The 23,604-nt window shown below is 45.2% G+C and overlaps 1 protein-coding gene across 5 annotated transcripts in view; it reads right to left on the reverse strand.

Annotated features, from left to right (window-relative positions):
* Nucleotides 1–23,604, reverse strand: part of ARHGEF9 (Cdc42 guanine nucleotide exchange factor 9) — a 127,984-nt gene that overhangs the window by 95,058 nt on the left and 9,322 nt on the right. The window contains exon 1 of one of the 5 annotated variants that reach the window (XM_037045976.1): nt 8,781–8,817. The exons of 1 other annotated variant lie outside the window; for it this stretch is intronic. Coding sequence is in view for 2 of the 4 variants with exons in the window: in XM_037045974.1 (XP_036901869.1) it covers nt 7,923–7,931 (9 nt within the window). In the remaining 2 variants the exon portion in view is untranslated. 3 more of the 5 variants (XM_037045975.1, XM_037045974.1, XM_037045973.1) reach the window with 3 other exon arrangements.

The raw sequence follows: 23,604 nt of genomic DNA on the forward strand, positions 1-23,604 counted from the left end.
TCTATATCAGCAGAATGCCTTCAGTTTTCAAAAGCCACGACCACATTCTGACCACGGAGACGACTACGCAGGTGACCCTAAAAGAACAGGGTGTGGCCTGGGTTCTAGGCCAGTAACTACTGCTTCCTGATGGTGTACTAGGAGGGGCCCGTAAGTTGCTTAATCTCTCTGTGCCTCAGTTTCCTCAATTCCTGCCAGCTGGGGTGGATGAGCCAATGAAATAACTAGGGAATGTTATTTTGTTGAAATTCTTATTAACAGTAGCAGTAGTGAGAGTAGTAAGTAAATGAATGGCTACTGAAAATACTGCAGGAAGGGGCTCTGGGCTATTGAAGCAGCTGGCTCCTTGCCTCCGAGGCTTTCCCAGACCTCCGAGGCTTTCCCAGACCTACGAGGCTGGTATTTTATCTTTAAGAGGCAAGTTTCAGGTACCCATGCCACACATCCCAAACTGGCACCCTCCTGCATCTCAGCTCACTACAGGACTCCCTTCCCTGCCGGCAGCCAGTGTGTGCTCAGTGAACACAACCTATAGTTCAGTTGTTCTAGAAGAACCCAAAGCCAACCATAATTAGGATGGAAATTCTATTATCCCCCAAATCACCCTATGCATTCCAAACCTGCTAAAAGGAATCTTTAGGTTACCTGCTGGCTTTGAAGAATAATATTCTTAATCATTTTGATCACTAGTATTAATCACAAAGTAGGCACAGATCATTAGAGCTCCAAGAAATCTTTGGTGGTCTCTAAGGCACCTAACCTCATTTTACAGATGAGGAAACCAAATTTCATTGGCTAGCAGTCATTTACCCAAAGTCACCCAGCGAGTAAACAGGCTCTTTCTCATTAGGACAGCAAATGCACAGGAGCTGACATTTTTCTGAGGGGCTCGTAGCACCTCCCGGCTGACAATTTCAAGTCCAAATAGGTCCTCAGACTATTCGCTCTCCAGGGTTGAGTCCACCTTTTTGGAGTGGGCAGCAGCCCCTAGAATTCATCAAGGCCCCCACAAGCCTAGAATAAAATCTCTCCATCTGTGAAGCCTACCTGTTCACGTGTGTGATCAGCCAGATTCAGGCTGCACTGGCATTTCCTTTGAACATAGCATCACGGTCATTCTCATCCCTGGCTAAACATTCCTGCCACCTCAGGAAGCTTTTTAAAAATATTGATGCCAGGGCCTCTCCACGACCAACTCAATTAGATCTCCCTGAGAGATTCTAGGAACTGTTGATAGTCTTGTTAAATCCCCAAGTGATTCCACTGTGCAGCCGGGACTGAGCACCACTGGGTCAATTTGAACAATTCAGCCAACCAAGGGACACATGCACAAAGACTTTCCTGAACTCTTTGATAACCAAATATATTCTGTTTTAACACTACATCTATGCTGTACAGATTTCCCAAAGATGGGAAAGAATGGTGATGGGAAAAAATACAAGGTCAATTTTGTTTTTAAAGTGGTACACAGACTCTACAGTGGTAACACTGACTCTCAGGCACTTCCAGACCCAGTCAGGAAACATACAGTTTGTGGGAACTGAAAGAAAACAGGGAACCCTGGAGCCTACCACAGGAGCTACCAGGAGTAAGATGCCAAGTGACTCATAGTCCCTGGTCATGGGCTTGGCAGATGAGTGCTGTGAACGAAGACTACATCTCGATGCCTACAAAGCATACAAGTCTATCACGCCACATTATCCTCATGTATACGTTAGAACACAGGTGGCAAACACAAGGCTCGCTAACTGAATCCGGCCCTCCACCTTGTTTTATCCACCCTGCGCCTTGTTTCCACCTGGCGGCAGCGCCAAGCTCCTTGCCCCTAGTTAAGAAGTAGTTACATTTAGCCCTGGCTGGTGTAGCTCAGGGGATTGAGCGTGGGCCTGCGAACCACATGATCGTGGTTCGATTCCCAGCCAGGGCACATGCCCAGGTTGCAGGCCAGTTCCCAGGGGACGCACAAGAAGCAACCATACATTGATATTTCTCTCCCTCTCTCCTTCCCTTCCCCTCTAAAGATAAATAAATAAAATCTTAAAAAAGTAGTTACATTTATACAGTACTAAGATTACATTCGACCCTTTGAAGGCGACTGTGAGGCTGATGTGGCCGCCAGTGAAGATGAGTTTGACACTCCTCCTATAGTAGGGATAGATCATGGTAGAGCCCCAAAGGATTCAGCACCAACTGACTAGGCATATACAAAGCACATGGGCTGCAACTCCAAAAGGGGGATCTGGTGAGATGATAGCAGAGTGAGTATTAACCTCATTATATTGAACATTTCTTTGAATCAACAACGTGAAGATGCAGAAAACAGACCAAGCAAATAAAACAGAAGTGTAACTGATGCAATGCCAGAAGGGACAGCTCATTTGTTGCACAGTATGAAGAAAAATGTAAAACCCCATAGGAAAAAAACTACAATAAGGGACCAACTAAACAAAATAACGTTTAACAAGTTTGGTTCAAAAGGCCAATTTCACAAGAACATAGAGGACTGCGCTGCTAGACAGCCAAGTGTGTGAGCCTATAGCCCAAAGGGCTAATACAGCGGCTTTTAACAAGGGCAGCACATCTGAATTACCTCGTGGAGCCTTAAATTTAAGACTTAAAAAAAAACCTGCTGGGGATCTATCCCACACCACTTATGCCAATTAAGTCAGATCTCTCAGAGTGGGGACCTGACATAGGTATTTAAAAACTCCCCAAGTGATGCGAATGTTCAGCGAAGGTTGAGACCCAGTCGAAGGCTGCATTAGCAGATAATTCACAGACAGATCAAAGTCCTTTTGTACTTGTTCCTGATCAAGTGGCACCTGGAGAAGCGTGATGGGTTCTGAGTAACACATTTCTCAAGAAACATAGGAAAATAAGAGTGCTTCAAAAGGAAGGACAATTTTATAAAAACTGCGGTCCCTTGAAAGCATTCTATCTTTTAGGCTCCACCAATTCACACTGCCTTTCTCCTTGAACATCTCGAATAGTGAGTTTTCAAACAGCGAGTTTTTGTAAGACTAAAGGGAACTCTGATGTATATTCAAGATAAAAGGCAGCATTTTCTTAAATAAAGAATTCTGTGCCAAATTGCTATATCAATGAAAAGTATAAAAACCACTAACAATGTAAGCAAGTAGCTGAGGAAGCTAGTATGGCTTCAGGGGAGACACGTAGACCTCTCCCCGTGACTCCATTTAGCCTCACTCGAGCTGGGAAGGATCAACTGTGACTACCCCCTGCCCACGCTTGCTTAAAAAGCAGACCCACTCCCATCCCACCCATCTCTCTGACCTTTACTTTCCTCATCTGTAAAACCGGGAATAAGGCTCATCCCTAGGCACTGCACAAGGCTGATGTGACACTGAAAATGAGGACGTGAAATCGCTTTGTGAACTCTACAGGCCCGTGCACTGACAAGGGATTATTAGCATTGCCATTATTGGAAAGTTTCCTGAGTCTTCTCTCTCCTCGAGGCCCTTCCCCTTCTAGCTGATCCACTTTGTACTTTTGTGCCACGGCAAAGCACAATGAACCCCACACTGTTCAGAGGTACACCCACCTAGTGACAGGAGACACTCGGCACATATCAGAAGAACTAAGCTTTAATCAAGGATTCTTGGAAAGCAAGAGACTCAGTTGGCCTAGAACAGGTTGCAGAACTAGAAATAAGAGCTAGAGAGTCTGAGATTCTCCATCTCTATCCCACTTCTTGGGGCAAAGCCACTGGGGCTGGATCCAGATGCTTTGTGGGAGGTCTTCTGAGGAGGCAGTTATTTTGGGAGAATAGGCTCAATTCCCAACCACGTCCCTGTCCGGGGCAAGCACTGCACAGGCCAAGAGGAGCAGAGGCCAAGATGGCAGACAAAGGCTAGGAGGAGGACATGATTTGGCACCATCTCTACAATGGCCAGACTACCGTCCAGGCACAGCCAAGCCCTCTCCATCTGGGCTTCACCACGGGCCCGAAGAGCACTTCACCCGCTGGCTCACTGGGATCCCTCCAGCTCTCCAGCCACATAATCAACACATACAAGTGGGTGAGAGAATCCCACCCAGGGCCCAGACCCTGTTCACCGGCCCCACAATGAAACCGGCCTTCCCAATTTCAACTGGTCCAGCCTTCACAGTCGAAAACTAATCAGACACCAACAACATAGAAACAAATCCCCCAGATTCCACCCTGCAGCTGGGCTGGGCTCCCTGAGCCACAAACAAGATCGGGGTACACTGCCGGAGCAAGCTGTCACAGGTTCTGACAAACAGAGGCCAACTCAATGGCGGGGAAAGGGGGGAGCACTCTCAGTTTGTTGCCTTCACCTCCTCCCCACCTCAGCCAGAGGTCAGGGTGAAAAGAAAACTTTTTAGGGCCTACATACCTCCTGGCACTAAAGCTGGGCTGTGAGATGGCTCAGTTAATCTTAAGGAGAAGGTAGTAACTGAAGAGGGGTTTGAACCCAGGACCTTTCCAATCAACCGTCCCAGTGGCTGGGAGAAGGCTAGGGTCTGTACGCCTCCCATGTATGTTTTCTAGACAGTTGCAGGCAACGGGGATCTAGCTCTTCCTCTGTCCTCTCCCCCAAAACATCTCTCCAAGTCCCACGGGGCCCAAGCCCCCTTTCTCCTGAGCCTTAGAGCCTGCACATTGAAAGGGTGGGATCTGGAGCTCAGCAGGAGCTGAGTGATGCACGGGTTGCTAGGATACCAGCTAAGAGTATTTTCTTGAATCTCCCAGTAGGGATCTGGAAGGCAAAATTCCTGAGTTGGAATTTTGCCCCTCCTAGTACCAAAAGGTATTCTCCACCCTGACGGTGGGAAAGAAATGAGGAACTCTGTTGACAAAAAGTCGGCAGAAATCAGAGAGAACAAGTCCTTTTTTCTTCCTTACCTACCCACTGACAGAGCAGGGAGAAGGCTGTTTCTGGAGGAAGCAAAGGGACGAGGGGGAAGATGAAGAAAAGAGGCAGGAGAGGGAAGAAAAAAGAAAGAAAAAGTCCAAATGCAGAGGATTCCACTCCTCTGGCTGCGTGTTTCATTTTCTCCCACTCTCCTCATTTTGCATACCCTCACACGTCTGAAGGAGAAATGCCAAACCTTTAGGATTCACAGAAGTAAAAAGTCACACTGCCAACTTTGGTTCTCGACTCTCCAAACTCCCTTTTAGCTGCTCTAGGGTGGCCTGCCATCTGGCTAGCAACGTTCCCTTATTTGACTAGCAATAAATTAATTTGAAAAATGCTTACCCATTTCACCAGCTAAATTACTGATGGAGGGGCTCATGTAAGCTAGCCCCTTGGCCGGAGGGGCTGTAGGGGGTCGGTGGGAAGGCTGGTAGGGGAACACCCATCCATCACAGCAGCAGCCAAATCCTTACTGTCCCTAGCACAAGGAGGCCATTCAGAACTGTGGAACTCAATGCATGCCCTTCTGTTTTCCCTCATTCCTGGCACAACCAACCCCCATCCACATTCAGGAGTGTACACCCACCCACCCACACCCCCCACCCACAGAGAAGGGTGTGCACACACACCCACGAACATACTGTCACACAACCTACACACATACATTCCCAAAGGCTTTCTGCCAAGGGCCTGTCAGGCACCCAGTGGTGAAGGCTGTGGCATTTCATGACACTACTTTGTCATAAACCTGGCTCAAAGATCAGCTTTAAGAATGCCTCTCCTGTCAGGGAGGGGAAAAAAAGCAAAAAGCATTCCATTGTTGCAGTGGTTTTCTCACAGAGCTAGGTGAAAAAAATCTCTGAGGTGAAACAAATTTCTCTGGATACCAGCAACCAGATACTTTTCCCCTCACTTCCCATTGGTCCTTGATGAACATTTCATTTTCCTTTTCGCTTGTCTTTACAGTTCATTCCCCTCTAGTTTCCGGTGCCTGTGGGTACCCAAGAATCACAGAAAGCAAGAACTTGGAGGTCACGTAGCCTAACCATCCCCAAATGCCAACATTTCAGGAAACCCCAACCCACTGAGGGGGGAAAAATCAGCCAAGGTCAAACTGCCACTGAACAGAAACAACCCAGGTCTTCAGGGCTCAGCCCAGAGCCTTTCTTCACTCTTCAGTGCTATCTGAGAAGCACCCGGTCAGAATATAAGCTTACTTTGGATAATACCACTGGAGCTCAGGCAGTGGGTGAGGGGTGGTCTCAGCAGATTCTCTTCCCAAAGAAACAAGTTCTTAGTTCAACCTAGGGGGTCCCCACAAAGGGACCAAAGAGTAAGTAAGTATCCATGCCAGCAAACCTCCCAGATCATGCTTACACCATGGTACCAATCGAATGAAAAACAAGCAGCTTCTCACCCATGCGGAGCCAATGAGAGCCCATCTCAAGACTCAAAACCTCTTCTGATGCCATGCAATAATACTCTCTGGATCCTGAGGTCAGGACAATTTGCAGAGCCCCCCTTCACAACCCCTCTCCTTTCATAATCATCCGTCCCCAGGAGATTAAACAATAGGACATGGAACTTGAGAGCACAATGCCAGCAGATTTGCACATCACACATGAGCAGCCGCCCACATGGGTGTAGGGAAACATGTGTGTGGATGTGTATGCACCCTGATTCATTGCTGTATGAGCCAGAAATGGCACTATTTCAAAGTCAGGTAAGCAAGGGAATGAGGAAGACCTGCCTACATCAGTGGCTGGGGAAAGGGAGGAAAACAAGTATTATGCACATTGGCGTCAGAGACATTTTTTTCTCCTGGCTTTGCCAAGAGCTTTTTCAGTGGAAACAGAAATATAGAGATAATAACAGCAATAATAACAGCAACCACCACCACTTCCATCTGATGTGGACATGCAAGTATGTCAAAATGGAATTTCGTTTCTAGTTCATGGTTTCCCGAACTTACACCTATTCCATCAAGACATTTGGGGTGGGTGCATGGGGAGCTGGGGGGGGGGCACTGCTCAAAACTCTACTTAGCAAGATACATACTTTCAATTTGTTATGGATTCTTTCAATTCGAGAGACCTCTGATCTTCAAGAACAAACAAAGAGGCAAACAAAAACCACCACTTTCTCATTAGCACTAGTAAGTTCTATTTAAAATGTAGTTCAAGTTCATCATTGCAAATGAGATTACCCCAAAGAGGCATATCCAAACACTATGATTCCCAAGGCGGGTAAAAAGCTGGCTTTTCTTGTTGGGTTTTGTTTGTTTGTTTGTTTGTTTGGAGGACAAACAGGGAAAAAAAAACCCAATTCAAATCCAGGGGTCGACTTTGGAAAAAGGAATCCAGTAACAGCTCATCAATGTCTTCTCTTGCCAATTTATAAAGATCAAAAAATGCTCTTACACCCCATCCCATAATTCCTAAGAAAATACTTTAAGAAATGTTGTAAAGGTGGCTTCCTTCCAAATTGGAAACTATGAACCCTGGACAGCAAATTGAGATTCAAAGAACAGAGTCTCCAACTACCAGCTCAATGCACACCACCACATCGCTTCTCAAATTCTCTCTTCTCATTAGACACTAAAGAATCGTTTTCCCTAAATTCATTCCATCAATTCTTTTTCCTCTAAACATCCAATGCTAGGCTGTCTTTCTAAAGATGCCAAAAATCCAGCATGCTCTTCCCACATGCCCCCGTGCCCCTAAACAAACCCAAATACAGTCCTGATGGCAAGAGAAATTTTCACTAAAATTCTCTCATGGAATTGAAAGGTAGTTTTCAAGAAAATGAGTTGACCAGGCACCACAGACAGCAAAGGCACTGTTTAAGGACGCAGGGCTCGCTCCCTGAACACCACATTAATGGAGAATGCACACACATGCATACTTAAATAGAAAGCATTTCTTTATCAACAATTTTACTCAAGCAATAAGCAACTACACTTGCAGGCATACTTAAAAGACAAGACATGACAAAAGATTTAGGGAGAGATAATATACCAACGTCATACATATCACAGCGAGGCCATGTTGAAGCTCAAAACGTTTTCCCCCCTCAGTAAGAAAGCTTGCTCTTTCTCTCCCTCTCTTTCCCTGTCTCTGACTGTCTCTCTTGATTTTTTTTTTCTCGGTGGCTCTCAGGATGAAATCAAATCGAGAGTTAGCAACAGCTCAGGTGGCTGGACTCCATTCAGCGCGTTCCCAGGAAAAACATGAGTATGACATTGACAAGCAGGAGGACTACAATCACGGCAAAAACGACTACAGTTTGCACATCCAGGGTCATGGTGCAATGCAGAACACTGTAGTGTTCCAGGTGGGGGGCCGGCAGATTGGGAGATGTCAGTCTCTGTTCTGTCAGACTGTCCATACAGCCACCATTCTAGAAAGGAGAGGAGGAAGTCGGATGGTTAGGGAAGGGCTGGGTTTGGTGCCCGAGTTTGGTATGGGGGGAGGGGGGAGGGGGACAGGGGATCTTGCTTCCCCCCTTCTCAGGATTGGGCTGCTTTTTCTTCCCTAGCTGAGAAATCTTAGCTTGCGCTGAAGTCGGCAGAGTCCAGCATTCTCTCTCGGGCGCCACGGAAAAGGCAAAATCCTGGCTTTCAAAGGGAAAGGCGGGAGGAACCAGTGCAAGGTTCTCCAGCGCCTGTTCAGTCTGTCTGTCCCGGCGTGCGTCCGTCCGCCTGCCTGGCTACCGGTCCGTCTCGGTCTCCCCTACTCCCTCTAGTTCGCTTGCTTTCCTATGCTCGGTCGCTCTCTTCGAGGGGATCCCGGCTGCCAGACACTCGTTCCAGCCCTGCCTCGCTGGCTCTCTCCCTCTCCTCTCCCCAGCCCCCAGCTCGTAGGCTGCGTTTTTATTCACCTAGCGACTGCGGACGCCTGCGTGCGGCGCAGCCCGAGCGCTGAGAAGGCCCGCCGGCCAATAGCAGGTGCCGCAGCAGCGCGTTTACTCGCTGGGGGGGCGGGACTTCAGCTGGCGTGCTGGAGGAGGCAGCCAATTGGAGGGCTCAAGGCTCCCCAAGCCGGGTCTCTTCCTTCTGACTAGCAGGAGCCACCAGTGAGGGCTCTGGTGTGGGGGTGGAGAGCTTGTTGAGGGCTGATTGAGGGGGGAATATAAGGAGAGACAGAGGAAAGGCTGGAAAGGACTGGGAAAGTGAGAGGGAACAGAAGAGAGACAGTTTGGCAGGAAGAAGGAGGGTGGGAACAAGACCTACACAGTGGGGAGCAGGGGAGAAAGAGAAGGAAAGGTGGTAGGAGGGAGAAGAGATAGGACATAAGATGGACAGAAGAATTGGGGAAAGGAAGGAAAAAGGACGAGGAGTAGGAAAAGGAAGATTTTAAAAAGGGATTGGTACATGCGAAACACGCACGCATGCAATGACAGCCACTTTGTGGGTTCAGGGAAAAAGCAAAGGTGACTTTGGCCCCTGCCTAAGTATTTATCAGCAACTCACATTGATAACTAACTTTGCAAATTCAACAAATTCAACTACAAATTATCAAAAACCCAATTCTTTTTGGCTTTCTCTGATATCTCTTGCAGGTCATATTTCCTTTCCTACCTATGGTTTCTTTAGACTATGATGGCTTACACTTTTCCAGCATGCTGGGCACTATAAAGGGAAGCCTCCACAAAACTTTCCAATCTACCCTGGCTGGTGTAGCTCAGTGGATTGAGCAGGGACCTGTGAACCAAAGGATAGAGGTTCGAGTTCCAGTCAGGGCACATGCCTGGGTTGCAGGCCAGTTCCCAGCAGGAGATGCATGAGAGGCAACCAACATTGATATTTCTCTCCCTCTCTCCTTCCCTTCCCCTCTAAAGATAAATTTTTTAAAAAAGAAAACCCTTCCAATCTGCTTGGAATCACTGCCCTTACTGCCCTATGCTATGTGTTTGTGATTGTTTGTGATTCTGTGCCTAGAACTAGGAAAAAGCCCTGGACTAGAGATCAGAGGGTTTTAGAGTTACTCAATCCACCTCAAGCTTGTTGGATGGCTTTCATACAACTCCTTTCCCTTATCCAGCCTCCATCTCCCCTCCATCTCCTGTCATGTCACATGAGGACTTAGCAAATTAAGTTCTGGAACTCCTACTAAAGACTCTATTGGAATGAGAACTGCTTTCTATTCTTCAGTAATCTTTGAGTCTAGGACACTCACCCATCTTAAGTAGATGACTGCAAATTCTGAATGAATGCAGGTCATAAACAAAGTGGCCACTGCATGTACAAGATAAAGTAAAGCCCAAAGAAGTCTCCACTTTAAAAGTTTGGGCTCCTAACCCCACCTGTACATAATTCGTGACAAAACAACAAAAGGCCCAAATCATATCAAGCTTCTCGATCCAACTGTCTATTTATAGAACACATGAAGGACAGAAAAAGATGTTAAGCTGCAATACGGGGACACAGACTGTAAAAGAGGACAGAACCAACAACCTGATTCTTAAGCAAATAAATAGAAAAAGAGAGATGGACTGACTCAGGTGAAATTTTTGCATGTGTGTACACGTACACACGTTTGTGATGTTTATGAGGCAACTGGAAATCTGAACAGACTGAATATTTGCTTATAATAGAGAATTGCTTTAACTGTTGTGGCTCAGTTTAACAAAATGGGGGAAAAATGTAGATCATTGTCACCTTGGATTTGGTAATGGTTTCTTACATGACATGAAAAGCACAATACAGAAAAAAAAAAGCTCTGGCCAGGTGGTTCAGTTGGTTCAAGCACTGTCCTATGCATCAAAAGTTTGCGGGTTTGATTCTCAGTCAGGGCACACACCTTAGGTTGTGGGTTCTATCCCTGGTTGTGGCATGTACAGAAAGCAAACAATTAATGTTTGTCTTTTACATTGTTGTCTGACTGTCTGTCCGTCTGTTTCTCTCTTCTCTCCCAATCCCCTTCTTCTCTCTAAAGTCTATTTTAAAAAAACATATCCTTGGGTGAGGATTAACAAATATTATAAAAAAATAGATAAGCTGAACTTCATGAACATTAAGAACTTTTGTACTTCAAAAGACACTATCAAGAGTATGAAAAGAGAACCCAAAGAACAGAAGAAAATACTTGTAAACTATATATCTGATAAGGGACTTGTGTCTAGAATATATAAAGAGGTAGTACAACTCAATTATAAAAAGCAAGATAACCAGTTAGAAAACTGGCAAATGAGCTGAATAACATTTCTCCAAAGAAATAGTCAATAAGCACATGAAAAGATGCTCAACATATTAGCTACCAGGAAAATGCAAATGCAGGATATTACTACAGCATTATTTGCAATAAGATACAACTCTAACATACTAGGACGGCTATAATCCAAAGCAAGATAATAACAAGTGTTGGAGAAGATGGGGAAAAACTGGAACCTTTGTAATGCTGCTGGTAGGGATGTAAAATGGTGAAGCCACTTTGGAAAACGGTCTGGCAGTTCCTCAAAAACTGAAACACAGAGTTACTATTTGATCCAACAATTCCATTCCTAGGAGTAAATGAAAGCATGTCCACACAGAAATTTGTGCATGACTGTCCATAAGAGCATTATTCACAACAGCCAAAACACGGAAACAACTCAAATGCCAATCAACTGATGAATGGATACACAAATGTGCTAGATCCAAATGAAGGAATATTCTTCGGCCATAAAACGGAATAAAGTACTATTACATGCTACAACATGAGGGAACTTGGAAAATATTGTAAGTGAAAGAGGCCAGACACAGAAGGCTTTCATATGATTTCATTTATATGAAATGTCTATATAGTTAGGGTAATACAGCTTTTGTTGCAGCTTTATATACAAATGTGCTAGGTGGTGATATAAAAGGTATTTCTTTTTTAAAAAAAAGTTTATTTATTTATCTTTAGAAGGGAAGGGAAGGAGAGAAGGAGAGAAATATCAATGTATGGTTGCTTTTGGTGCATCCCCTGCTGGGAACTGGCCCCTGCTGGGAACTAGCCTGCAACTGAGGCATGTGCCCTGACAGGGAATTGAACTGCAATCTTCTGGTTCGCAGGCCCGCGCTCAATCCACTGAGCTACACTAGCCAGGGCCCTAAAAGGTATTTCTTACAGCAAATCATGTTCAAAGTAATTTGAAAGCCACTCTTCTAGATTATGTGGAGACCAATGCTGGTGATCAGGACAGTACCGTAACATGAACTAGAATCTCCTCACCTTTAAAAGTATAATTTTACCCTGCCTCCACTGACGCTTCAACCCATAGCTGCCTGGCTTTCACCCCCATCATCCCATAAGAAACTGAAACTTCTCAGGAATATAAACAAATGACGGACTTGCTGCTAAGTCTCACAGCCAATTTTCCAGCTTTATTGTCCGTGACTGCTCTCCCCCCGACTCCACTGATGCCTTCCTTCTACCTCCAATGCTCCTTTTGCCCTGGGAATACCAACCACATGACCTGTCTGCTTATACTGTCTTTATGTCCTGCCTGGGCTGTTCTTTATCCAGTCACTAAGGCCGTGATTTCTCAGGGCTCTTCTAGGCTCAGCACCCTTTTCTCCCCATTCATGTGTGCATGGAATGGTGGGCCAGTGCATCCTAAGACTTAAAGTACCACCTACATTACACACCAATGCTCCTCCCTTCAACAAAGCTACTGGACACCAGTAGGAAACAAAGCAGACCTAGGCCCTTGCCTGCGTGGAGCTTACAACTGTGCTGATGACCCCAGGTAGCTCTCTTTTCTTGACTCCAGAGGTGAATCTCCAACTGCCTTCTGGATATTTCACACGAACATCACACTTAGTCCAAACTTGAATTAGTCTTCTCCCACCCTGGCTAGTTTCCTCCTTCCCCTGAGTTGTCTATCTCTTAGGACACAGACTAGTCAAAAACGAAGAGGATAGCCCTATGTCTTGCCTCTCCCTCATCTTGATGCTAGTCAACCAATCTCCAAGTCCTGACGATTGTCTTCCTCTTTAATATCACTCTTATGTGTCCTTCCTTTCTCTCTCTGCTGCCCATACTCAATTCCTCATCATCTCTGACCTATTACCATTCATTACTTGGTCTCTCTCCCCAGTTACAGCTTCTATTCTCCTGCCCAAATCATCTCTTTCAAAAGCAGTTTTGCTCTTATCAACCCTAGGGTGGCTACCATAGATTGGTCACTCAGGATCCATGCCATCCTCCTTATACCATTCCTTCTTATATTGCTGAAAGCTAAAAACATTTTTAAAAATGCCCTGGCTGATGTAGTTCAGTGGATTGAGCATGGAATGCAAACCAAAGGGTCGCCAGTTTGATTCCCAGTCAGGACACATGCCTGGGTTGTGGGCCAGGTCCCCAGTGCGAGGAGCACAAGAGGCAACCACACATTGATGTTTCTCTCCCTATTTCTCCCTCCCTTCCCTTCCCTCTGAAAATAAATAAATAAAATCTTAAAAAACTAAAACTGCAACAACCTACAATTTCTCAGACTCTTTTACACCCAGTGTTCTGGACCTGATTCATTCCTATCAATCATATGCTCATGCACAGTACTTACAAGGAGGTGGTACAGAAGCCATATTTCTGCTGCTTCAGTTAGCGTGAACAATGGCGGAGGTTTTAGGGTTTTCTGCAGCCATGTCACCTTTCCGTAGGCCCAGTGTCTGCTCACTGGCTTGGTGCATTTGGGTCAGCAGAGAATGGAGTTTACATAGCCTTGTCAATGAGGACGTGGAAGGCATGATGATCGTTTAGGCAGTGGCACATTCCATAGTTAAGGCACGGGCAGGTTCCTAATTCCTAGATCACAGATAAGGTGGAGTGTTCCCAAAGCTCTTCATTCCTCACCTTCCTGGTTGCTGCAGATAGAACAGCTCCCCCACTGCTGTTCTGGGAGTCATTTCTGAATGCCCAGCCTACAGTTCGCCCCACCAGCCCTTCCACCAATTTGGGAAGCACCTGATATTTTTGTCTTAAAACTCTTCCTGCTGAAAATAACTATAGTGATCTAATTTCTACAGCTGAACCCTGACCTGTATAACTCCTCTGCTCAAAGGCCTTCTGTGGCTCCCCACTACCTTTAAGGCCACTTCTGTAGCATGACATACAACACCTTGCCAATCTGACGGTTTTTGACCTTTCTAACTGCAGCTCTCACCAGTGCCCTCTCATTCTCTATTCTGCTGCTCAACAGAACTTAGCACAGTTCTCATAACACCCAGGCTCTCCCTCTCTGGGACCTATGTGACTGTTGCCATCCTGTCCTAGTCCCCACATCAAAGCTCAGCTCACGTGCCACCTCCTCCACAAGGCTTTCCCTCAGGATTTTCCATCAAAAATAGTCTGGACCATGTTCTTCTCTCATTAGAACCTTGGGCTTACCCCTCTTCAAAAACATATTAATCTGTATTATAATGCTATTTGTGCATGTGTGTATGAGACACTGGACAGGGCAGAGAGCATGCTGCTCTTGTTCACTGTTTCCTCCCTACCTACACTGCACAGCACCTGACCCTTAATAGGTGTTCTGTAAGCACCCGCTCAAAGCCTCCTTCATCCACCTGTTTCACTCAGACAATATTATCTTCCGAACACAAAAGGCAAGACCTGATGAGACCTCATGGAAAAATCTATTCTAAACCTTCACATTCCAGGTTAGGAAATTTAGGCCCAGAGAATGGAAGGAACTTGCCCAAGATTACACAGCCAATTTGTGGCACAGCAGAAACCAAAACCCTGTATCTTGAGTTTCTAAAGCGCTTTTGAGAGATTTCAGACTCTAGAAGGTGACATTTGGTAGCAGCCCTGTTCATGTCCAGTTAGCCTTCAGAGCGAGGTGACCATTCAACTAAGCTCACAATTTCAAAAATATTAGATGAGTCCCCTACATTTCAAGCAGCAGGACCTCTACCTCACAGCCAGCCCTTCTGCTAAGAAGTATCGAGAAATCAGAGAATGTGCCCTGGCTGGTGCGGCTCAGTGGATTGAGCACCGGCCTGCAAATCAAAGGGTCACTAGTTCAGTTCCCAGTCAGGGCACATGCCTGTGTTATGAGCCAGGTTCCCAGTAGGGGACGCATGAGAGGCAACTACACATGGATATTTCTCTCCCTCTCTTTCTCCTTCCCTTCCCCTCCCTAAAAATAAATACATAAAATCTTAAAACAAAAAAAGAAATCAGAGAATCTCTTAATATAGCAAAAGCCCAATTCCATCCTTTAATCCCTTCTGCAACACCCCCACCAAGTAGTTATCCAGTCTGGCTCCAATGTGCATAACAATGGGGAGGTTCCTCTTTCTCAGGACAGCATATTTGCATTTAGGACAATCTCACTTGGACAATCTCACTTGGTAGAAAGTTCTTCAGTCACTTTGAGTCGGATGTTAGCACCACTTCTGTCACTGCTGAGGAGCTAATCACTCCGTGGAATGCTCTGGAATATACATGCTCCAAAATCCACACTGAAATCACTATAAGCACCCAGCATATTTCTCAGGACCCAAAGCCTCTCATTAGGTAATAATAATAACAACAATAGTAATAATAAACGTTTATCAAGTGCTTGCTTGGTATCAACCACTGTTCTAGGCCCTTTACATATATTAACTCTTTTAATCCTCCCAACAAGCCTATAAGGTAGATACTATTATTGTCTTTCTTTATAGTACAGATGAGGGAACTAAGGTACAGTGCTTAAATAACTTGCCTGAGGTCATGTGGCTAGTCAGTGATGGAGCCTAGATGCAAACAAACCCAAAGAGTCTGGCTCTTGAGACTATGCCCTTAAACACTATGTTATATAAATGCCACTAGGTGACACACATCCCATCTTCCAACAGCATTTGACACGATGCCACCTTGGTCACTGGAATAAACTGTTTCAATGTCCTAACCTGAGTTCTAGTGGCCTGTCTCCCAGGTGCAAGGTACATAGATAGGTATTAACTCTGCCTTCTCTCTGAGAATAGTCAACGTCTGGCTGCCCCTTGCCTCTCATGGTTCAGACAGCTCCCAAAGGCCCACTTCTGCCAGGAATCACACCTAAGGAAAGTTCCACATTTTGTGCTGATCCTCACCCCCCAGAATTCATTTACTTGCCATCCACCCCCACCCCAGCTACGGGATAACCCCTGATGCTTGCCATAGGCAGCCTGGAGATATTGAGTCCAGTCTGTTCATTGTCGTGGCTACTGATGTGACTAGATGCTTTTGCACATTCATTCATGTCAACTCTATTTCAGAGCCAGCTCCCTGAGGTCATCAGCTCTTCGTTAGTTCAATTATTCAGCACAGAGATCACCACTCCTGCAAAACCACTTAAACTCAATAGGCACTTACTGCGACAGCTCAGGGACACGGAGAGGCTCTCGGGAAGCTTACAGTCTATTGGGAAAGACAGTCCCAACCACATGGAATTTCACTGACATACAGTAATGTACCCCACGCGCAGTTAGATAATGAATAAAGTTTTTGATAATTCTAGAATGAATCATGGAACTGTACAAAAAGGTCATTTCCTCCCAACCTTCCTATGTAGGAGCCTCCCTCATATGTGATGGGTACAGGGAGTGGAAAGGAAAGGAGGAGACACCTACTCTGGGCATGCATGGTGCCAACATATTATTTTATCTAATCCTCCCCAGAAGCCTGAAACTAAGGAATTGCTATTGCTATTTGAAAGAGTAAGAAACTTGCCCTGGATGTTGTGGCTCAGTGGATTGAGTGCTTGCCTGAGAATCAAAGGGATGCTGGTTCAATTCCTAGTCAGGGCACGTGCCTGGGTTGCATCCTGGGTCCCCAGTAGGGGGCGTGGGAGAGGAAACCACACATTGATGTTTCTCTCCCTCTCTTTTTTCCTCCATTCTCCTCTCTCTAAAAATAAATAAGTAAAATCTGAAAGAAAGAAAGAAAAAGAGAGAGAGAGAGAGAGAGAGAGAGAGAAAGAAAGAAAGAAAGAAAGAAAGAAAGAAAGAAAGAAAGAAAGGTGCAGAGTGTTTACATCATTCGCCCATTGCCGTATGGGTGGGATGAAGCAGTAGCAGGATTTAAACTGAGATATATTTCCAAAGGCCACCCCTTTTCACCACTATCCCTAATGAGTTTTGTCCAGCAAGTGCTGTGATATTTTCAGAAAAAGGAAGCACACTCAGAAGCTTCTAAAACCTCTATTCATTTTGAGCTGAAATTCACTCTTCAAGGGTTTCTCCTCATTTGTTAGAGCACTATCCTATCCTCTGGGCCACGACAAAAACAAGGGAACAGAAGGGAAGGGAAGGGGAAGGGAAAGGAAACGGAAGGGGAATGGGAAAGGGAATGGAAGGAAAAGGAAGAGAAAAGCCAAGTGCTTCTAAGTAATAGTCCTGTGAAGAGTATGAAGACATCTATCGTGGGTTCAGCCTCTATTCACCATGACTACCCTCTGACACACACATGCACATGCACACACACATTTGTTTTCCAACATAAACATGGCCATTTCTTTAAACTCCTCCACTGTGGCATGGGTTGTAGTCCCCTCCCCAGGTTGGTTGCTTATCAATTTGTTCACATCCCTCAGAGCACATATCCAGATGGGGGCAACAATGGGGAGCAGAGTTGGGTGTCACCTCCTTTATTACAAACACTGGCCCTTAGGAGGATCTACCTAAGCTCTCATATCCACCTAAAACGGCCGATGCCCACATGTGCTGCCACGCCCCCACAGTGCCTTGCAAAGCTCATGACAAAGGGAAAAGAGCAGTGGATGGGAAGTTAAAACTTTCAGATGTAAGTCCAGCCTCTACTTCTTGGTAGCTGTGTAACCTCAAACAAGTCTCTTAACTTCCTTAAAGCTCAAAAGGCTATGACTTATTTTCATGTGTAGCTTAAAATGGGTCATTGATTGTTTTAAATCTTCACCAGCCTCGCCAAAGGTATGGCAGAAATGTAGTTGGTTCTAAGTGGGGTCTCCCAAGGAAAGTGTAATGGGCAATAAGCTTAAGTTAAGGAGCAGGTTGCATATGTGGTTGTAGGGAGGATATCAAATATAGGGTTAAGAATTTCACTCTGCCTGAATACCTTTTTTAAAATAATTTTTTAATTTAATTCTTGTTCAAGTACAGCTTTCTGTCTTATATTCCCAACCCTGCCCGCCCCCTGCCCCATGCTCCCCGCCTCCCTCCCACCTTTCTCCCAGCTATCTACAAGTGTAGTTCTTTCTCTTTTAAAAAAAAAAAGATTTTATTTACTTATTTTTTAGAGAGGGGAAGGGAGGGAGAGAGAGGGGGAGAGAAACACCAATGTGTGGTTGCCTCTTTAGTGCCCCCTACTGGGGACCTGGCCCACAACCCAGGTATGTGCCCTGGTGCCCTGACTGGGAATCCAACCGGTGGCGACCCTTTGGTTTGCAGGCTGGCGCTCAATCTACCGAGCCAAACCAGCCAGGGCAAGGTTAGCTCTTTCAACTCCTCGAAAGGAATCTTTCCCTGACCACCTCTCTAAAACTGTAACTACGCATGCGTCTATATGCTATTATCCAGCTTTTCCCTCCAGCCCTATCACCACATGAAATGTTATATGATTATTTATTGGTTCACTGTCTCCCTTTACAAATTGTAAGCTCCGTGAAGGCAGGGACTGTTTTGTTCACTGCTGTTTCTCCAGCAGCAGGAACAATGCTTGGCATTCAGTAAATATTTTTTTTGGACTCCATAACTAAACGATAAATGAATGAATGGGTAAATGAAGACTAAGGTGCAGCCCTGCTGACTCTCAATTGAGGATATAGAGGAAATGTGTCATGCAAAACAGTCTCTGCTACTACAGCTGGTGATACCAACCTTGGTGCCTCCACCCACAGGGCCTTCATTAGTCAAAACCACTCCAAAAGGGACTTCAACTTCCAAGTTACAGGCTGAGAATTTCAGGACCATTTTGGTTTCCCATTCCCGTTGGCATAGAGACCACCCTAAACCACCACCCCGGAGTCCTTCCCCAAAGAAACACTGCCTATACCGCCCTCCTGTGGCCAAAGACTGAATACATATCTGAATAAATCCCCAAGAACAGCAGTTTCCTCCAGTTCTTTTGCATGACTCTTTCAAGCCTCTTTCTCTACTTTTCCTTTCCCTTTTCCTATTCCCTTTCCTTTCCTTTCTTTTCTCTTCTTTTATTTATGAGAGGAGGACTTATTTCAGTTCTATTTTGAGTGAGCCACACAACCTGCTTCTAAGTCAAGGTAGAAAGGACTGGTTGGAAAAGAGCAACAAGAATCTAAAAGTCCTTTCAGAGCAAGTACAATGCTTTCCTATCAGACTCAGGTTCTTTCTGGGGCAACAAAACCTAATCACACATCAATTCAAGACTGGCATGAGCAGTGAATGCTTCCCTCAGTACTGGGCCCATTGTTTGGTTCCAGTACCTAAAGCCCTGGAGAGACTCATTCAACTCTGACCCCCATGTCCAGGTTTATTTATTTACGGGCTTCATGTAAACTGTAAACAACTGGGCAGTCAGAACACCAAGCGCATGTCACCAAATTAAGCATGGAGTTTTGCTCCTAATAGATGCTCCACAAACATCACACAGATAAGCAGGTAGATTGGGAGGTGGACAGGCAGAGGATAGGAATGACATAAAAGTGCAATAGGAAGGAAGGGGCTTAGTTCAGCTGGGGAGCTTGTCAGATGTTGGATTATGTGTAACAGGGAGGCTACAGAATTGACTTAGGAACGGTATTTTCTGTAGAAGTCCAAGGCAGTCTAGCAATGAGGCTCGGGGAGAAGATGTAAGGAGAGGGTTGGACGTCACGCAGGATGGATGGAGCTTGTAGAGACTTGTGAAGGCCCAGCTGAGACTGCTGAAGCTCTCTGTGGATTGACAGGGAGATAGCTCAAGGATACATTATGTAAAATGCATGCTTTGGGAGCTAAAAAATAAGAGAAAGAAGAAAATATGTTTGCATCTACTTATACGAGATCTGTCTAGAAAAAGTCCAGCCATATATTGAGAATGGTTTGTGTGACATCACGTAACCTGGCAGCCAAAGAGAGTGGACTGGAATGTGCATGTGCGACCAGCGATGACTTCACTGTGCTAGTCAGTGGGGGTGGTAGACACAATTGAGTGTGCATGTGGACTGTGTGGCCGTCACATGCAAATGACTAAGTGAGCAGAGCAATGGATCTGCATCATATTTTGCATTAAGCTTGGACATTCCTCCTTGAAAATTACTCGGATGATTCAGAAGGCCACAGCTATAGGCAACTGGTGACTGGCAGCTTCATCACGACAATGCGCCTGCTCATGCTTCACATCTTGTGCAGAGTTTTCTAGCAAAACATCAAATCACCCAGGTGAGTCAGCCTCGCTACATCCCAAATTTGGTGTCCAGCAATTTCTGGCTTCTCCCAAAACTAAAACCACCTTTGAAAAGGAAGAGATTTCAGACCATTGATGAGACTGAGGAAAATATGACGGGGCAACGGGTGGCGATTCCAACAAAGGATTTTGCCGAGTGTTGTCCCATGTGCAATGTTTTTTGTCTTTTGTATCTTCTTCAATAAGTGCCTGTATTTTTTATAGTGTGTGGCTGGATACTTTCTGGCCAGGCCTCGTATATGCATAAAGAACTCTGGAAGAATATGTCCAAAGCCACAAAGCAGGTGACCTACCTCTGACCTGGGTGGACAGAGAGCATCCACTGTATATATTTTTATAGTTTGATTTTTTTATCTGTGTGAATATATTAGTCACTCAAATATTAGATTTTTAAAATGTTAAACCTGCTGCGTGATCTTAATAAGTCATGCCTTCCCTCTCTGCTCCTTTTCTCTGCTTCCATGAATCAAGCTTGGAAGAGCCCTACACTTAGAGGCTGCCTGCTTGACAGTTGAGAACACAGGCAGTAGGGCCAGCCTGCTGAGGGTCAACCTGAGTTATGCCAATTGCTGCTTATTTGAGCAAGTTGCTTCATGTCTTTGAGCACCATTTTTCTCATTTTTAAAACGGGGTGAATGGCACAATGCCCTGGTTCTCACTCTGCCCTTCACTTTGAGAAAGCTCTGGCCTCTCAGTACCCTAGTACTCTACAAAACAGGAAGAATCATAAGGTTGTAGGTGACGGTTTAATGAGTGGCTACATGTAAAACACTTAGAACAATACCTGGCACACAGTAATGTTCAGTAAATGCTGACAATTACTATTATTTAAGGGTTTGAGTAGTACCTCTGCCCTTAACTTTAGGCAAATCGTATATTCTCCTGTTTCCTTATGTGTAAATAGAAAAAAAAAAACACACATAATACCTACCGAAGAGGCGATGAGATAATGGATTTGAAAGTGCTCTGTGTAATAAAAATGTTGGTTAGGATGCGAAGAATTGTTATATAGTAAAAGGAGGGCGTGGGATACTAAGGGAAGATTCTGTGTATTCCAGGCTCCCCTCTCCCACCCCCACCTGCCAAATGAGGTAACATCTAAGGGGCAAGGGGAGTCATTTGTGAACTCTGTGAACTCGGTGTCAGGAGACGGGTCCTGTTTCCCACCTCTTTAAAGTGGCGTCGCCAAAAGGGGCCACACACCACTGGTTGCCACTCCATTGTGAGACGCCAAGTGTTTCCGTGTCACAGTTCCTATTTTGAGGAGGTGCTGAGGCTAAGTGATAATCCCACGATCCTTAGCAGCTTCTCAGAAAGGAAAGGAAGTGGCACCCCGGAGGCTCACTGGCCCCCCTCCACACATACAACCAATTTACAAAGAACAAAACAACTGGCTGAAGCAGCAGCGCCAATTCTCCATATCCCAGCAACCTGCCCTTACAGGCCCATTTTATGACATAGAAAGCCCTTTTGTCCCCATTTTCTGATTTGCACCTCATAACAGTCCAAGAAGGCTGTCAAGCAGTGACGGGTAATCATTCCTGGTTTACAGAAGGGGAACACTTTACTTCGCAGAAGGAAAGTGACTTACCCCAGCTCCCACTGCTTCATAAGAGAATGAAAAGGAATAAAGGATAAAGAGCCAGAAGACCCCATTTTGGGGAAATTGTTATAGATCTATAAAATTCCATACAGTTGGGGTTTATAGAAACTGTCATGCCAGGGCCAGGCCTGGAACCTGAATTTCCTTCCCTGCAGATCCCAAGTCTTGCTGTACTGATGATGGAGAAGCAAACAGCAAGTAAGGACCAACTGAAAAGTATCCTTCCCAAAATAACTGCTCTTTACATTTCATTAGAACTTTACACCTCCCTAAACAGCGTGGCCTTCTATTGCATCTCAACCTCATGGCAACCTTGTGAGAGAAGTGTAGCAGGAAATAGGAATCCGAAGTTTCCCCCACCCACATACACGTCCTTATCCTTCTTCCCTGCAGTACTTTTTCTCCTTAGAATTTAGAACTGCTATACTATATATTATACTTAATTAGCTGCTTAGCATATATCTTCCCTAGTGGAAAATCTGCCCTGGCTGGTGTGGCTCAGTGGGTTGAGCACCATTCTGTAGACTGAAAGGTTGCTGGTTTGATTCCCAGTCAGGGCATAGGCCTGGGCTGTGGAACAGATCCCCAGTTGGGAGCTTGCAAGAAGCAACTGTGTTTCTCTCCTTCCTTTTCCCCTCTCTCTAAAATAAATAAATAAAATCTTTTTAAAAAAAGAAAAAGAAAATCTGTTCCATGAAGAAAGGACTTTTGTCTGGTTTGCTCACTGCTCACCAGTGCCTAGAACAGAGCCTGGTACACAGCAGGTACTCAATAAATGTTACTAAGTGAATGAATGAATATTTGCTGTGTGTGTGCATAGGCAGAAAGAGAGTGAGAGCCCTGGCTAGTGTAGCTCAGTGGATTGAGTGTGGGCCTGTGAACCAAAAGATCATGGTTTGATTCCCAGTCAGGGCACATGCCTGGGTTGCCGGCCAGTTCCCAGCAGGGGATGCATGAGAGGCAACTGTACATTGATATTTCTCTCCTCTCTCCTTCCCTTCCCCTCTAAAGATAAATGAATAAAATCTTTTTAAAAATGTTATCCTATATATTTTTTTAAAAAGAGAGAGAGAATATGAATGGGTCCATTTTTGTATGTGAGTAAACTGATATCCAGAGGAATGAAGTAATTTTCCTAAGAAGGACTTAAACTTCCCACTTCAGCCTATCCCCTCACTTCACTGTCTGGCTGGTTCAAGGACATCTTACCTGGGCCAAAGGTAACATATACTGCAAATGTCTCTGCTCTTTCTGCAGCCAGCTCCCAGCACAGTGGCTACAGGTACCCTGGGGTTCAGCTCCTTTATCAGCTCACTCACCCATTCCATAAATTCTCACACAGTGCCTGCTATGTATACAAAAAGCATGATGCCAAGCCTCATTAGCCTAGACACACTCAAATGTATGTGTCTCCAAACACTCAAAGAGCTTCACTGAGTTTTCATGATCTCTGGAATGTACAGAAGTAAAGGAGGAAGGAATAAAAGTCATTAGAGTTCTCTGCAGTAGGCCTGAGGGTCTCTTTGTCTTCCAGAACTCACCTGGAGCTTTCCCCCACTGAAAAACTGTGCTTACCTCATAGGATTGTTGGGAAGATTAAATTAGATACACGTGCAAAACACTTAGAAGAGTGCCTGCCACAAAATAAGCGCGGGCCTGGTGAATGGTAGCTATTTGTCCTCAAGCCTTCCTGCACTGATGATCTTATTACTGGTGCCCCTCTCCTCTGGAATAAAGGAGAAAGGCAAACATCCATTTCAGGCCAGCAAGT

Source organism: Sturnira hondurensis, unplaced genomic scaffold (assembly GCF_014824575.4).
Source record: "Sturnira hondurensis isolate 20B ecotype Veracruz unplaced genomic scaffold, ASM1482457v3 Scaffold0004711, whole genome shotgun sequence".
NCBI lineage: Eukaryota > Metazoa > Chordata > Mammalia > Chiroptera > Phyllostomidae > Sturnira > Sturnira hondurensis.